General features: G+C 46.6%; 1 protein-coding gene and 1 long non-coding RNA gene across 14 annotated transcripts in view; both read right to left on the reverse strand.

Annotated features, from left to right (window-relative positions):
* Nucleotides 1-3,996, reverse strand: part of LMO4 (LIM domain only 4) — a 13,973-nt gene extending 9,977 nt beyond the window's left edge. Inside the window, exons 1-2 of one of the 3 annotated variants that reach the window (XM_021404108.1) lie at nt 3,767-3,996; nt 1,780-2,018 (exon numbers count right to left, since the gene is read on the reverse strand). In XM_021404108.1, coding sequence (XP_021259783.1) covers nt 1,780-2,015 — 236 coding nt within the window. In that variant the 5' untranslated portion in view covers nt 2,016-2,018; nt 3,767-3,996. Of the gene's footprint in view, nt 1-1,779; nt 2,019-2,596; nt 2,840-2,861; nt 3,407-3,766 lie in introns of those variants that run through there. The other 2 variants (XM_021404107.1, XM_021404109.1) reach the window with 2 other exon arrangements.
* The window catches only part of LOC110402254, an 86,601-nt gene continuing 75,355 nt past the window's right edge, over nt 5,797-17,042 (reverse strand). For all 11 annotated transcript variants that reach the window (XR_002440993.1, XR_002440994.1, XR_002441003.1 and 8 more), the window contains 3 exons: nt 11,682-16,879; nt 11,347-11,438; nt 5,797-9,367 (listed from right to left, as the gene is read on the reverse strand). This is a non-coding gene — a long non-coding RNA (uncharacterized LOC110402254). The remainder of the gene's footprint in view (nt 9,368-11,346; nt 11,439-11,681; nt 16,880-17,042) is intronic.

Raw genomic sequence — 17,042 nt, forward strand, 5'->3', positions numbered from 1 at the left:
AGCGAGGCCGCACGAGCGGCGCCGTGCCCCGCGGGAGGGCTGGGGGTTGCGCCGCCGGCACTGCCCCACCCCGAGCGCGCGGCCCGGTCAAGTTCCAGCAAGCGTCTGGCTGAGGCGCGTTTGCAGTCAGATGGCACGGATCTAAGGGAAGGCGGGCGATGCAACAAGGAGATCGATTCAAATCCCTCATCTGATAAAGCATCCTATTTATAACCGCCTACGTTAAAATAAACGAGTATTAATTTTTGGCAACGCAAAACCAGGGGGTTGCGATAAGCCTGCCTGAACTTGCCTCTGGGACACGGTGGACACATCTTCTCCCTTTAATTAGGAGTAATCAGACACAGGTTTGTTTGATGGCGCTGCTGAGTGATGGATCTGTACCGCTCTGCAGCCCAACAGCAGTGTCAATTCCTCCACTTCAAACGAGGCTCCTTCCCAGCACCGTTCTGCTCTATTTAATTACCATTCTGCCGGGCTTGAGCTCGCTGCTTACGATGATGACCAAAAAGAGCACTACCGAACACCTCCGTGTGCCGACTGCATAGCATTCCCCTCTCAAAATGCCCCTAGAAGCTAAGGCTCCCATTGCTCAAAGACACAGCGCCGCAGCCTTGCGCCACGGGCAGCAGACGGCAAAGCAGGACGGCAGGACAGGGCCAGGCAGTGGCATGGAATGTGGACAGCACGGCCCTGCGCTGGCCCCATCCCGTCCCACCCAGGTGTCTCCACGCACACGCTCAGCCTCCAGCAGCAGCCAGGTTCTACAGCATAAACAAACTTGCAGGGTTTTCTGGCTGGGCACATTTGCAGAAAGGAAGAAGAAAAAACTGGAACTTTTCAGCCATTAGGTAAAAGAAAAACCCGAGTTAACTCCTGACATTTACTGTAAATGAGAAGCCAGAAGCCTTTAAACAAAACACGATTTGTTTTAGCCAAGCGTTCCTGCTACGCCAGGATGGTATGGGGCTTTTTTGTTGTTTTTTTTTAATTACTGAATGTTGAAATAGAACACCTCCTCTAAAGCATTCATGTGCATCAGTCTATCGAGCCATTTACTCAAATTAAATGTGTAATCCTTCAAAATGCCTCCTTTTAAATTAATGAGTTTAAGTAGCTTGAGTTCACCTGAAAAGATCGTACGGGCACCTGACCTCATGAATTCCTTCTATTAATTATATTGGAAACCCGTCGGAAGGGCCAACCTCCCCGTACCCCAACAGATGCGGGATTAGCAGGGCTTAGCTCCCCCTTCCCAACTCCACAGCATTTAAAGCCAGCGGCTGCAGAAAAGAAAGCGGTAAGGAGCGGGGAATGGAGCGCAGCCCTCCCCTCCCGCTCCCCGCATTTTCTGCGCTGGAAGTTGGGAGCCGCTCCGCAGAGGCTGCGCACAGAGCCCGACGGTCGGCTCCTTCGCCAGGAGAAGGGAGAATGACTCATTCTGTTTCCACTCGGAGGAGTTTAAAGGTGCTTATGTAAATATCATAATTAATCAGATACTACAGGCAGGCGTTTCATTACCGAGCACCTCCGCTGCTGCCTTATTTAAGCTCTACGATTTTAACATTTACCGTTCAGATATGCACACTTCTCCTCCAGCACTACAACAAAGCAGATTAATTTAGCTCTCTGATTGCTGTTTATTTTTAGTCGGACCCGCTCCGTGCTGACGAACCGCCTCGAAGTCCCAGCCGCGTTCCGCCCCCGGCCCTTCCCCGCCCGGGCCGAGCCGTGCCCGCAGCCGGGAGCACAGCCGGGTGAGGGCTGCGGGCGGCTCACCTGATGTAGTCGTTTCTGCAGAGGATCATGCCGCTCTTGGTGTAGCAGGACGTGCCGATGTCCCCCAGCTGGGCCTGGCAGCAGGAGCACTTGAGGCAGCGGCTGTGCCAGTAGCTGTCCATGGCGTAGAGCAGGAAGCGGTCGGCGATCTTCCCCCCGCAGCCGGCGCACCTCTTCCACGAGAGGGAGCCCGCCGTCACCGGGGGCGGCTGCGCGCTGCCGCCGGGGTTCACCATGGCCTGCGGGAGAGCGAGGCGGGTCAGGGGCGGCTCGGGCCGGGCAGCGTCTGCGGTGCCCGCGGCCCGGCCCCAGCTGCGGCACTCCGAGCGAGGAGCAGTCCCGGCTGCGTTTGGCTTGTGGGGAGAGAGAGAAGTGTGCGAGGAGGGGGGGGGGAAAGTTGCGGAACTGGTTTGTCAGTGCAGACAGTTCCCGGGCCCGGCAGGCAGGGGCCGGGGGCTGCCCGGAGTCGGGCTTTTTTGGTTCGGAGACGCGAAAGCACCCACAGAAAGCACTCCGCGCTGAGGACACTGCCCCAAGAACGGATCGTTGAACTCTGGGCCGCCTGCTAACTTCCTACCCAAAGAGACCCAACTTCTGCCTCCCTGATCTGCCCTCGATCAGCAGTTTAATGCTCAAGCTTTGTTACTCAGAGAAAAAAGAAAAAAAGTTTTCCGAGCGTAGGGGAGCGGCGCAGTGCCCCCCCCGGGCCGGGCCGCCTGCAGGACTGCCACCGAAGGGCATCCCCCACTTTCTAACGACCGCTTTGCGCAAGAAGGACAACCGGGAGATGGCACAGGAATCAATTCATAAAGCTTACTCTAAACCGCTTAGTTCGCTGCCTTCAGCGCGCAGCCCAGCAAGCTGCCGGCGCTCCCCGCTCCGAGCTGCCCGCCCCGCTGCCTTTGTCCCCGGGGCAGTGCCCGCACCCGCTCTGCCCCCGGCCCGGCCCCGGAGGTGCGTCCAGCGACCGCACAATAAAGCGGAGAACTGCACCAATTAAGCTGTAACAAAACCCCGAGACTTCGGAAAGAAAACCACTCTAAAAGCCATTAGCATCGCATTTATCCGAACGCATCATATACCTTTATGTAAATTGATTTCTGATGCATTTGCTCAGGAATTGCCTTTTGTTACAGTTTCCAGCTACAGCCCAAATGAATCCGCATTTCCTGCTCCGAGCCCTAACGCCGTCTCCCTGCGCCTTAAATCACTTCGGGTTTCTTAAAAGAAAGAACCGGCCTCGGTGCCACCACCTCAGCCCGGCTTTGTCGAGGGCGAATATCTATCAAACGGGAAACGCCGCGCTGAGAACAGCATCCAGTAACCCCATTAAGCTAAAGCTCTTAAGGACAAGCAATACCCTAATGCTGATTAAATCTAAAAAGATGAATCAAGAGGACTGGCCAGAAAGTGACTCCCCTGATAACTAAGGACGGGCCCTCATCAAGTTTCATTTGGAGTCGGGGGGGAAAAGCTTTTAACTTAAATAGGCGCACTCCGGTAATCACCCGGCCGGAGCTCGGTCCCGGGGCGCCGGGCGGCCCCCCCAGCAGCAGCAGCGGCCCCGGAGCTTTTTTAATGGAGACCGAGGGAGGGACGCGCGGAGAGCTGGCAATTTGTAGGACGAAAATGGATGCTTAATTCACGTCTCGGTTTTAATTAGGTGATTCACCGGATTTCTCCCGGATCGAAACAAAAGGCCGTGCGGGGGGCAGGAAAGGGACTGCCGAGGAGAGGCAGCGGCACACTTTGATCTCTCCTGCCGCTGTTTGGAGCGGTGTTTACTACGGGGACGCGGGGCCCGAGCCCTCCCGGCCCCTCCGCCCGCGGCCGCCGGAGCCCTTCCCCTGCCCCTCCCGGCCCTTCCCCTTCCCCGCCGCGGCGGCGGCCGCGCTTTGTACGCGGGGACGGCGACGACGCCGGGGCCGGGCCCCCCCCCGCAACCCCGCCCGCTCGCCCGGCCCTGCGGCAGCGCGGGACCGCTTACCTGCTGCTTGCCCTCGGTGCTGCGCGGGGCCGGGCAGCGCCGCTCGGGGGCACCGCGGAGGTTTCCCCGCCACGAACGAAGCGCGGCGCCCGCCGGCCGCCCGCCCTTCGGCAGCCCCTTGCCCTGGCCAGAGAAACGCGGAGACGGCGCTGAGGGGCGCCCGCCGCCCTCCGGCCCCGCGGAGCCGCACGCGCAGGGGCCGCCGCCGCCGCAAGTTTGGCGCCGCGGCCGCACTTCGCGCCGCTCCCCCCGCCCCCACCTCCGCCCCTCCGCCGGGCTCCGGCGGCGGCCGAGCTCCCGCGGCGCGGCGCGGAGCCGAGCGGCCGCGGCCCGCCGAGCGCTGCGAGCGGAGGACCGGAGAGCGGGGCGGAGGCGGCGGCGCCGCAGCGGGGAGAGCGGAGCGGGGCGGAGCGGAGCGGGCCCGGGGACGCGTGTGTCCCTGCGCGGCGCGAGCGGGCCCGCGTGCTGCGCGGCCGCTGCCCCTCACTCACACATGTGTTACTGACAGAGCAGAATCCCAACTACACTCCGGCCCGGCCCCGCCGCCCGCCCGCCGCAGCCAATCCGCCCCCGGCTTGTTCAGGCGGAATAATAAAACCTGCCAATCCCGGGGAAGACAAAGGAATGAGTGAAAGAGGAGGAAAAAAAAAAAAAAAAAAAAAAAGAGAGAGTGAGCGAGGGAGGAGGGGGCAGAGAGGAGGAGGGGAATGGAGGAGAAGGAGGGAGTCAGGTGGGAAGCGGCGCCCGCCGCCCCCGCCCGGCGTTGAGGAGCGGCGCCCGCGGCCGGGAGGGTACGGCGCTGCTGGCGGCCGTGACGGTACCGCGCCCCGCTCCGCTCGCGGCCGCCACTTGAGAAAGTTGTCGGCTCCCGCCCCGAGCAGCCCGCCCGCAGGGGTGGCACGCGGTTGGGCGCTGCGGCACCGGCCCTCGTGGCGCCCTCTGGGCACGGCGCCTCGCGCTGCCCGCGGTCCGCTTCGGCGCCGGGTGCCGCGCTGGGGCGGGGGCCGCGAGGGACGTGTGGGTCTCCGCCGGGCAGACCCCTCCAAATCAGCGGCTGGAAATCGGCGCCGGGGTACGGCCCGCCGCTAGCGGTGCCCTGCGAGGGTTACGATGCCGCAGCCGGGCGGCGCTCAGCGCGCGGGCGGTCGCTGCGAGGACAGCTGTGTTTCTGAGAGGGAAGCCCAGGAATGGCGGCGAATCAGAAGTACCGCTTAGTAGGGACACTTAAAAGTGGAACAGATACGTACTAACAGCACGCTTCTGAGGCCTAAGCGTGGCGTGCAAGACACGCGCGAACGTAGCCAGGTGGAAAAGACCCTAAAAATGTTAAAAGTACCCTTAAGCACGAGGCGTTATCCCAGCACACAGTCGCTCAGCACGCACGGATGTGTGCAGACACAAGCAGCCGGCTCCCGCCTGGCACCAACGTGCAGGGCACGCGCAGGCACCCGTCACACAGAGCACACAGATGTGCATAGTGCAGGGCCGGGAAATCGCACATCTGTGCAAGAACCGAACTTCACAGGGCTGGTTCCCGGTGCCAGGCCGCTGCCAGGCAGCTACCGCGCAGGACCGCAGGGTGCCATGGGAGGGGGTGACCGTGCTGTGGGCAGGTGGCCGCAGCACGCGGGGCACTGCCATCACCGTACCCAGCACTCGGTGCCCACTGGGTGACCCAGCGGCACCTCTGTGTGCAGCCGCTGTTGCAAGGTCAACAGAACATTTCTGTCCCTGCTGAAGGCTGGGGCAGACCGGCACAGGTGCGTGGAACTTCAGCCGGGAGCATTTCCTTGCAGACAGACGCGCAGGTAGCAGAAGCACAGCACGTTCTCCGGCAGGCCGGCCGGCCGGCAGCGCGGCTCTGCAATCTAAGCCCAGGTGTGCTTGAACCACACCGCCACCTGTGGGCCTCCGCCGTGCCTGCACCCGGCCGCCGCCGGACGAGCAGCAGGGCGCCGGGAACCGCTCAACATCGGAAGAAAAAAAAAAAAGTCTAGCTAAAAAATAAAGAAACTGGGAGAAACAGGATATCAAATATATGTTCTGCTTTCTTACAGAGCCAATAAGGTATTGAAACTTGAGTAGCATCAGAGTTATGATTTAGGGGAAAAGCCTATTTCTGTCTCTCTCCATCAGCAGGATTACATTCAGGATCGGTGCTGAAGCAGCTGGGAGCTCATGGAAAGCTACTGGGGGGGGGGGGGAGAAAGGGGTGAGGAGCAGTGTGGTGGCTAGAAGTGATGCATTTTTTATCACAGGTCTATGAAGTATATCATCTGGATGTAATCTCCATGTATATATTACATTTAAACATACTCAGCAGTTTCAGATTTGGTATTTAGGATCCGTTACAGTTTAAAATATATAAAGTAACAAGGCACGCTACAGATAATCAACTGTCACTGACAGCCAAGAGCACAGAACAGAGCAAATGCCAAGCTAAAATAAAATCTGAGTTGCCTAATTATCTAAGCTGTAATGGCTGGAAGCTACCAAACAAGGCTCTGGAAGAGCCATCGGGACCTCTCCTCACTGGGAAAGATATTCTCCCAAGAAACTCTGCCATCGGCACTAAACTGTTTACTCATCTTAAAACTGATAGTGATACGAAAAAATGGGAATTACCTTCTGAAGGAGTAGGACTTTAAATGGTTTAATGATGTTTTCCAAATAGCATTACAATGCTCATATCTTCTGCTGAAATCTAATCTTCACTAATTTTTGTGATTAATTTTAACAGAAGAAACCTTAACAGACAGCATTTTGCAGAGCAATATTTTTCTAATTTTTCTTTTGTGCAGCATCTGTTGTTGCTGTGCTGTCATCTTCGTTATGTTTTTCATTGTCTATGTGCCATAATGTAATTAGTTAGTTCAACATCATCTGTGCTATTAGATGAGATGTTTCTATGGTAAGTTAGCATAGTTCCGTGTAATTGGTAGATTTCAGCAGTAGGCATGAATGTATCCATCAACTTTAGGTCGATTTGAGTCCGCAAGATTTAAATTCACTTGGCATACATTATCCTCGAAGACTGTTAATTTTGGCTGAATGGATAAAAAACACGACGCAGAAGAAAATCTGGCTGCTTATATCGTGTACTGTTGGAGTCAGGGAAAGGAAGGCATAAAATTGCTGGCATAGTAGTTGCAATCTAAATGCCTGGAAAACGTTACAGGCTGTGATCCAAATCCTTCACACACCTAGTCACACCCAGAGACAGCAGGTAGTCCAGCATTCACAAGGGTTCTCTCTCCATTCATGAAAGGAGCTCTGCTTCTTTCCTAAATATACTGCATTCCTATGGGATCTCAGTTGTCTATTCCTGTTCTCATTAGAGAGAAATGCTGAGGCTGCTGCTTTGTCTTGAGATCTTCCATGTCACACTGCTAGGCTTTGTGTCTTGCACACTACATCTTTTGAACAAACAATTAGACTTAAACCCTCTCACCCCAGCCTCTTTGGAAACAGTGAGGTAAAATCAACAGCCATTTCTTACCTTGAAGTAATGCAGAAGGGTCTTAAACAATTTAAAAATGTGACCAGATTAAGTATTTTAGTTGGATATCCAATGACAGGGGAGAGCACGCACCCTCACAGAAGCAAGGAAGCACCCTGGATGGCCTTACTCTCAGCATTCTTTTCCAAACAGCAGACTGTGCCGTTTGCCCCAGAGAGAAAGATAACTCACTCGTAGAAACATATGTATAAATTTTGACTTGCTTATAAATACATGAGTAACTTTATTTACAGGAACCCAGTACTATGGAAGTAATTAGTAAGCATGACTCACTTAGGTAAGGGCTTTTATCATCACTGTATCCATAACTTAGGACAGGAGCCAAATAATATAAATGTCAGTAACTATAGATATATATTTATATTAACAATGAAGTCCACTCTAGGAAGAGCTAAGACTATATTTGTAATGACCTCATACAGCTAAAATTATGTTCACTAATTTGTCCTGAGCACATCCCTATTGGAAGAACTGATATATTGCCACGAGCCACCAGCAGCAGAAAGTCCTGAAATTGAGTTCTGTAACTAAAGGCAAAGACATCAGTTTGAACTTACAAGGAATTCATGTTTTAAATCAAAAGTCTTTAGATGCCACTATGTAGTAATGTAATATGTAATAATAAGTTCATTATACAAAACAACCTTAATTTTGAAAGAGGACTTTAAATTCCGTACTCTAACAAGGCATTTTTTAAGTAAATCAGTTAAATTATTTTGATTTTCTTAAATGGATACCGGCAATTGATTTCCCTGATTACAAATCTGTAAAATGATATCTTGTCACAAATATAAACATGAATGTATTTATGATTCAGATATTGCCATCTTCAACAAGAAAAATCCGTACTTTTGCCAATACTTAAGAATATAAATTCTTATGGAACTTATCCTTTAGAGTGAAATAATGTTTCTTTGCAGATATTTTTATAGTGCTTGCACTAACATGTTGCCTCTGTTCACTAGTCACTATAATAAACGGCCAGATTATAGGACAGGACAGCAGAGTTTGGTGCTGTTTGAAAACCTAAATCATAGATAAAAGCAGCCATTGAACTACTGTAAACTTATAGAACAACAAAAAAAAGATCAATTGGATAAGAATTTTTAAAAAATTTAAAAATTTTAAAAAATAAATGAAACTGGCTAGTTCAATGGACTGAAATGTTCAAACCTAAAGCAGAGGTACACATTAATGCTTCTGAGCATACATCATGTTTTATAACAATATGTTTTTGTTAAAACACCACCACATCTTTTCAGTCAGAACTCACTTCAAAAAGTTTCAGCAGAGAAAATCAACTTGTCTTCTCTTCTGTCTGAGATAAGAAATCGTCAAAACATACTAAATGTTTTCCGCTCAGAGCTGACTTTTACTTTCTTGTAGCCATTTTTAAGATTTCATTTGTCAAAGGAACATTTCTTTTTGAACATTGTAGCTGCACTTCGGTGTGGTTTCCAAAAAGAGTCCTATGCAGAATTAAGTTAAAACAATGCTCTGGAATAATTTGTTACAACGAAAATAGAAACTTAACTCTAGCCCTTATTAATTGTTTAATTAACTATCCAAGTACGTTTAAAATTTTCAGAAGGAAGCAGTTTCATGCCCAATTGAATAAACAGCATCTTAATGTTTTTGGTGGCGTTATCTGCACATAATACCTTAATAATTGCATTGAAAGACTTTTTAAAGACATGTCCAGTAGCATATCCTGTGTCATTAGAATATCTGGCTGTTATGAGCGCATCCAGGAAGCGAGTTACTTACTGTAACACACTGCCATGGAGGAGTACAACTGGTATCCTTGTGAAGGTCCCATAACCTCTGGATGAGGTTATTTACAGAAGGGATCCACGGCCAATATCTTCGCCGTATATTTTGCACCTACCCACAGAGGAGATGCTTGTCACAGCTGATTTGGGCTCCGGTGAAGGAATGGAGGAATGTTCACTTGAGCCATTTTCTCTGTTAAGACTTCAGGGGAAGTCCACAACTTAAGAGTTTCCAAGGATTTTGGTGTACGTGATCGATGGGAAGGAGCAGTTTCTGCTAATACATCTGGATGTTTATGGTGACTGTTTCTGATAGAAATGTTGACATTAGCTATTGTTTCAAAGAGCTGAGGGAAAATAAGGTGTGGAATGAGATCTGAAAAGCATACATTAAAGGGTTCTCCTGTTGAAGTCGTCTTTTTAATTTAAGGGCTAGAGGCACAGTATGAGAAAATGGAGGGTTACTGAAGTAAAGAGGAAAAGCAGCCTGGTGACTTGTGTCTGGCAGAATTGCCTCTATTGCATTTGATTGAAATTTACATAGATGCCAGTAGTTATGACACAACTGTCACTTGAAGTTCGCTTAACTGGACATGAAACAATAATGACAAACAATCAGAATGACAGTTCTTCTATTCTGCAGTTAGGTTCTTCATATCTCAATTTTGCAACATTCCTTCTGTTGACTCCGCCAGACAAATGTTCTTCTGTTACAATGATTTCTCTCTTTGACTCAGTGCAGCCTTTCAGGAAGAGCTGTGCAAGTTTCTAAGCTTTCTATTCAGTTTTTTTGTTATGCCATTTATCAAAGCAAGGGCTTCTCAGTAACAATTTTTAATGTTAACTCTTTAATAGTTATTTTGCTGATGTAATCCATTATTTAAAAACATTTTCTTGCATACAAATATTACATTATTTTTCATATAAAAATATAGCTCTCTACTTTTCTAAAGTTGTTTTTCAGAACTTGAGTGACTGCTATACTCCGTAACCATAACTCTTTTTATCATTCTACTATAATTCAGTAGCTTTTGCTGTCTTATAAACAATCTTACAATTAAGAGCTAATGTTAATGGAATAGATTGTTGTCATAGGATAATGGTTTCCTGCTGCTAGATAAATGCTGTGGCAATGCTAGGACATTTATTGAAAGTAATAGCGAAGACAAAGCTCAGAGATTTATTTTTAAAGCAGGTGCCACAGATCCAGTGACACCATTCTGTTACGATTGTTTTATTTCTGTTTTACTAAAAGACTGATGAAGATGGAAGCGTTTTGCCTGATGTATGAGAGTGCAGCAAAGTGACAGTGGCTCATTTCACTGTTCCTGAACAAGCTGTGCTGCACTTGGCTCGTGGAGAGATTTATTGTGCAGCTCACCCAATCAGAAAGCAGCTTATCCATTAACTACAGCTTTAAAATATGTTGTATTTCTATGAACAAGATGGGGCTTGATGCTTTCTCTCACTGAAGCAGTTAAACGTAGTTTACAGAGGAGGAAGAAAATGAGGCCCTACAGGGCCTGTCCCTCAGCACATCCAGAAGCCCCTCTGTACCACAGGGATGGCACAGGGAAACCTGTCCGTAGCATGCTCCCTTCATCCCAAATCAATGGTTCTTTGTCTCCCTTCTCCTGCTGTGAAGAGTGTTGCCTCAACATGAGCAGAGCAGAAATGGCAGCAGAATTGACTAGTTTAATGTTTCTTCTGTCTTTGAGTTCACAGGATCTCAAAGTTTTGGAACATATGCCCTCTTTCTTTTCTAATACTTTTAAAACTGCTCACCCCTGAATTCTCTGACAGAGAACGATGAAAGGCAAAGCTTGTAAAGCGTCCTCGGCTCTCTATCTGCTCTTGTGGAAATATAATAAAATACCTTGATTACCCCACGTATCCACCTCCTACAAAACTGGAACTGGTTGCCAGAAGGGCATGGAATCCACACAATTTAACTTTCATGCTTTCTCCAGACAGATATGCCCCAACTACCTGACTTAGGCCTCTAAATATCTTTTGTCTTTTCCCTTGAACTGTAGAGCACCTATTCTACGCGGCACTGTTGTAGCTGTGACAGCTTAAAGAGATCCCACAAGTAATAAAAAGTAGAATCCTTTCCCACAGACTCTGATCATTCCAAAACATCGTTAAAGTTATGTTGTAAAACAGTATAATGACTTTATATGACCATAATGTCCCTGCTAGGATTTCCTTAGAAAACAAACTAATTATATTATTAAAGCCCAAAGACCTTGATATCAAACCAGCAATTCACTGTTCCGAGGACTTACACTGTAGCTCTTGCAGCACAGCACTGAATTAACTTCTAAGGCCAGGGCTTGAAAGCAGTGAAGAACTTTAACCTTTTCTTGACCTCAGACATCTGAAAAATAGGAATTCAGTAAATGTGTGAATTTCTCTTTAACCCATGTGCAGATGTTCTAAGAACTAATTTGTTCTTCATCTTCTGAGTTTTAAGAATTTTTTTTTAATAATAAATGAGCAAGTGTTACAGCACTCTTGCCAAAGAACCACCAGATGAGGATGGTCCTCTGCTGAGCCTAGCTCTTTATGTGAGGTGAGCACTGAAGACAGCTTCACAGAGAGAAGCAGAAATGGGAGAAACCTGTAATCCAGACAGGATGAATCCTGGCAGCTGTGAGGTGCATGAGGTCATCTGAAGAGCACATGGGTTACAGAGCTCCAGCGAATGCATACTCTTCCAACCAGATCCCCGTGGCTGCAATGCATCAGACTTGATTTTCTAATGCACATGCTTCCCGGAAGCAGTCTCCTGTCTGAAGTTTAGGATTCACAGGAAAGTTAGAGGAGATGGAGAATTTCCACATCTTTAAAACATTGTCGTTACTTACCTAAGTGGCTCTAAGAATACGACTGCAAATATTGTAAAGTCCTATGATTTTATCCAAATATTTGGTGTATCTATTTAAAGTTGCAACTCTGGAATGATGCTCTTTTATACAAATCTGCTTTCAATTTTTTCAAGTAAGAATGCTGAGTTTTCCTGGTTAGGTAAAAACATTAACTCTTAAGGATCAACCAGAAACAAATATAAAGATTTTCTCTTCATTTACTAATTTATTTAAAAGTTGACTCTTCATTTGACGTAATACATAGTGAGGAGTTGTGCATTTCTGCATGTTGAGGGTTGCTAGTAGAGTAAGCAGATATCTTCTCACCACATACAGAATCTGCTCAAGGAATCGTCCTCAATTCAAGGAATTATTAAACCAACTTTGTTGATGGGCTTCTCCCCATCACACAGGACTGTGCACAATCAATCAATATTTAACATCCTTACTATGTATTGCTCCCACAGAGGGACAGAATTGCCCACATCAGGTATCCTATTTTAAAGCAAATCCTCAGCCTCTTGCAGCTCTTCTGACTACAGCTGTGTATATCTTGGCTGGATCTGGCCCAGACGCTTTATTTCTAGTGCATGAGATGATTAATTATGTGGTTTCTTTCTGTTTGTCTGATAGACGCTGAGGTAAGAGAGTGATGGTTGCTTAGTGCACTATTATTAAAAAGCTGCTTTTCATAGCCCTGAACAGGCTTGAGTTGTGCACTACAACTAATCATAAAGCTGCTTACTTGGAAATGTAATGCTTGTTAATACTATACTGTACTTTTATAAGTAAACTCATTTTTGATTGGCTAGCATTTAACTATAATCAGTAATTAAGGGTCAGCCATCCAGTAAACTCATTAGTTTACACCAATTACATTTGGTATAGTAACTAATGATTCCACGGATCAAGCCATTTATTTCTAAGCTTTCAAAGTATAATTATTGTGTAAATCAGATAGAGTGTAAATCTTTTCCATACGTTTTGGTTGGTAATTGAGAAATAAAATGGTTTCCAAATGTATTCTCTGTCCAGTTTTTGTTCTGCAGTAGATCTCTCGGGGGACTCTTTAAAGTATATGGAAAAGGTGATGTCAACAGCAGTGTACGCTGGGCAAACTGAGACAGGATTAATTAATAGAGATGAAAGAGAAAAGCCAGTCCCTTGCAAATTGTGGTCCAGGCCTCAACTTGGACATCACACCTTAAATGACAGTTTACAATCCCGAGCATGAGTCACGCAGATTGACAAGTATTCAAAATAGAAGAGAATTAAAAATCCTTTATGTTTAATGTATAAAGGCCTTTCCAATACGCGGTATTTAAGATGGTGTAATCTCTGGAGCATTTTGCTTTGAAGTTTAATATGTAGTTCCTCACATCCACATAACATTTTCAACACGTTAAACAAATTAGTCTCTGGTTACAGAAGTTTTTAGACATTTACAAGTTGCCATTTCACTAAATTTAATATGTGCCAGTGAAGTTGCTCATGCACTTGTTCATTTAGAAAAATGCACTTTTGGAATGATTAATAAATAAACCAGCCTTTCCTATCCCTTCAACTTTGGTGTTTATTTGAAAGCAATCTACTTTTAAAAGACATTAATATCCCTAGAATTATTATTAGAATAATTGCTTTTACTCTTCTCGGAACACGCATTTTTTCTCATTTCCCTTTAGCACAGACAGCTTTCGACTCAGATATAAACTTCCTATTATTATTCCCCACTCCCCACCCCAAAAATGAAGAATAGGAATTATATACTTTTCACTAAGGAATAATTAATTTGTCTCAAGTATTAGAACAGAGAATTGTAGAATGACTTTGAATGGTAGTCTCTAAGGAGTAGCATTGTTTGTTCTCTTCGGTCTTTAATGAGCTTTAGTAAATGGCCAGGAAAAATTACCTTCTTTCTGTAATATGAGAGAAGCGAAGAATGAAGGAAGCTATAGAATAGCTAAGAGAAAAGGGAGCAGCCGCACACACACAAACACACACACACACAGCCGTGCTACCACAGCTCTTCCAGTGGCTAGTATTTTCCCTTGGAACTGAGCACTAGAGGTCCAGCTTTTCCATTAGAGTTAAAACATATAACATCCCTAATAATTTTGTATGAGAGAAAATTCCTGGATGTCTCCCACATATTGACAGAGTCTGGCTTGTGCTGGGGAACAACTGCCTGTAGACAAGCTCTGCAAGTCATTTTGGCTTCCTCTTCTTTGGCATTGATTTTGTATTTTAAGACTCTCTAGGCTGTTTTTGTTGTATTTTCACCTTTAGAAGCAATTATCCTTACAGTGCCCCAGTCTGCTGCCCTGTCTTTTAGCAGATTTCTTTTCCCTCCACTGCATTTTCATTGTCACTCCTGTCCGGAATGGCCACAGAGGCAGTACCAGCAGGTGTGTGTGTCTGCTAAGGATATGGACCTGTCACTGTGGATAATGCAGTATGTGCAGAAGCACCTCTTCCTTCCCTCTCTTCCAGCCTCCACATATTTCCTCACTACCCATTCCCACAACAGGACTCTCAGCAGCCAACTGAGACCAGCACAGGCTGAAAGAATCCAGTGGAATAGGGTATCTCTCTGATCCATTCCCCTGGAACTGCTCCAGTTTGTAAGGAATAACTAGTCTCAGCACATTACCGAGGGCAAGAAACCTGGGTTCTGTTTCCCCTTTCCAGTGAATACTTCCATATTTTGTATTTCTCAGGGTAGGGCCTGACAGACGTGTTTCTCCACTACGCAGCTGACAAGCCCAGAGCAAGCTTCCCCACTTGAAGGAAGGACTCAGGACACACACACTCAGGACTGCAAGGACACACTCCTTGCAGAACAGCTGATAATCTCTTGCGTAGAGTGCTGATTTAGGGGAGCAAGAGATTCCAGCTCACCTCGCCCTGGGCAGAGCAGAAGACAAGCCTTGTGTGTCTCAGCTTAATGGCACCAGCGAGCAGACTGAACCACAAAAGCCTATTAGAGAAAGAACAGCAGAGGAGCACAGAGGCAAGACATGGAAAAGGCAGCAGTGCTATCTGTCATTATTCTGTAGGAAAGGCCTGGTACAGGTGTCCAGTTCCTAGAAAGAGGCTGAGCAAGTGTGGTGAGCAGGGAAAGTAGCACGAGGCATTACAACACCTTCATCTGAGCATGGCTCAATGGGAGGTGCTCTTGTGGCAGACACTGAATTGCTGGCTGGAGCTCAGGGGCACCAGGGATGTGGAGAAGGATGTTGAACATGGGGAGAGCTGCCTGGACCCATCCCAGACATTTAGGGAAAAGACAAAAGGAAAAGGCTGCTGCCAAGGCAAAAAGTATTTCTCTCTATCATGGGCCCACTTTAGTGCAATTGTTAGAGAAGAATAAATGGAGACAGATGTATGAAAGACAGAGGACAGGACTAGTAAGCAAGGCAGAAACACTGGAAAGAAGACAAAACGGAAGAAATGTAAGAAACAGGAGGACTGGACAAAGAAAAAGGAAAAAAAAAAAAACTAACCAATCACTTCTGGTACTGCCTCAATCTTCTGACAGTAACATAGTAACAGTAAGACAATTACAGAGCATTTGAGTGACTCTGAAGTCTATAAATATTTAGGAGGTATTTAAGTGTCCTGTTCATCAGGATCATGTTAAAAAGAAAACAGTAAAACTTCTGACAAGTCTGAACCACTGCTGTCAGGAAGACAAAAAGGAACAGGACTTAGGTGCTTCATTTCATGTATGTAACCAAGTATTAAAATCCACATCCGAACATACTTACACTTTTTAATAGTATAAAAGATTGGGCCTATTTCAGACCAGTAAGAACACATGGTTTAAGGTGTGCAGCCGCTCTCTCTTCAGAAACAACCTACTGTGACTCCTATAATTTATTCCTCCCAAGATTCATTTGAACATCTGCAGTATCATTATTTGAGTTTGTTATACTATTACCTTTAAAATTTTATAAGCCATACAGTAGGATAGGTGACAAGTTGAAAAGTTAAGGAGGGTTAATTTAGAAGTTTTAAAGCAAAGCTATTTTTGAGTTATACAAGTGCAAAAAAGCATGTGAATCCAAACCTCCATGGTTATATTTAAATAACTCAGAAACTGCTGAAAGGATTTTCTTCAAACTTCACTCAAGACAAATCCCTCTGGGCTAAGACCAAGCATGAGAATTTAGCTCAAAAGGTGATTGTTGTCTGAAGGGAGTTTTCTTTTCCCCTCCTTTTTTTTTCTCCTCCTGCTTATTTTGTTTTCAGTGTTCTAAAGAAACAATAGCACTGAAAAATAAGGGCCTGGAGTGCAACTGTTTCATATCCATTTTATCATTAAAATAAGAAAAATGCTGTTCGTAAACTACCTTTTTATTAAAACCAGACCCACATCTCTGCCTCTAGCCGTTACCAGCAGCCGTAGTACCCATCTATAGCAGGCATTTGCTGTAACTGGGTGGCTCAACAGAGAAGTGTGGAACTGTTCTCCGAGCTCCATCTGCAGCTTCTTTGCATGCCTCAGCAATTCAGCACAGCTCTAATACTACCCTAAATGGACAACTGAGGATTCTCCTCAGCAGGAAGTCTTTGGAGAGAGAAGAACCAGCATCTTCACAACAGTCCCTCCTTCACTTTCCATCCCCAGTTCATGGGAGGTGAAGTATACTCCATACCTGCAGGCTGACGTAAACGATGTTTTAATTTCTCACCAATCTAGGATTTGGAAAGCAGAAAGGTAGCTGGTAGTCATGCTTTTCTCACCTCACTGACTGCAAACTGTGTATCTGGCAATCTCATTCATTCTTCCCCTTTACTGTTGAAACCAAGGCTCTTACCTCCTGGTCCTGCAGCTGCAGGAACTCCTGTAGAGGAAGAACCTGATCAAAAAAGATGGAATTGTTTTCTTTCTCAAAGTTTTTGAGGTCCTCTTTAAGAGCAGCATCATGAGTTCTGGTACCAAGGTTGTCTGAATTTAAAAAAAAAAGAGAGAGAGAGAGAGAGAGAAAGAAAAATAATTAGAGAAAGCGAATTTATTTCCTGTTCAACGCTTCCACATTTTGTTCTCTACGAATTGTCCCAGGGCAGACAAGGGCCTTTCCCTCCCCCTTTTATCCGGACTTGTTTCTGAT

Source organism: Numida meleagris, chromosome 7 (genome assembly GCF_002078875.1).
Source record: "Numida meleagris isolate 19003 breed g44 Domestic line chromosome 7, NumMel1.0, whole genome shotgun sequence".
NCBI classification, from domain to species: domain Eukaryota; kingdom Metazoa; phylum Chordata; class Aves; order Galliformes; family Numididae; genus Numida; species Numida meleagris.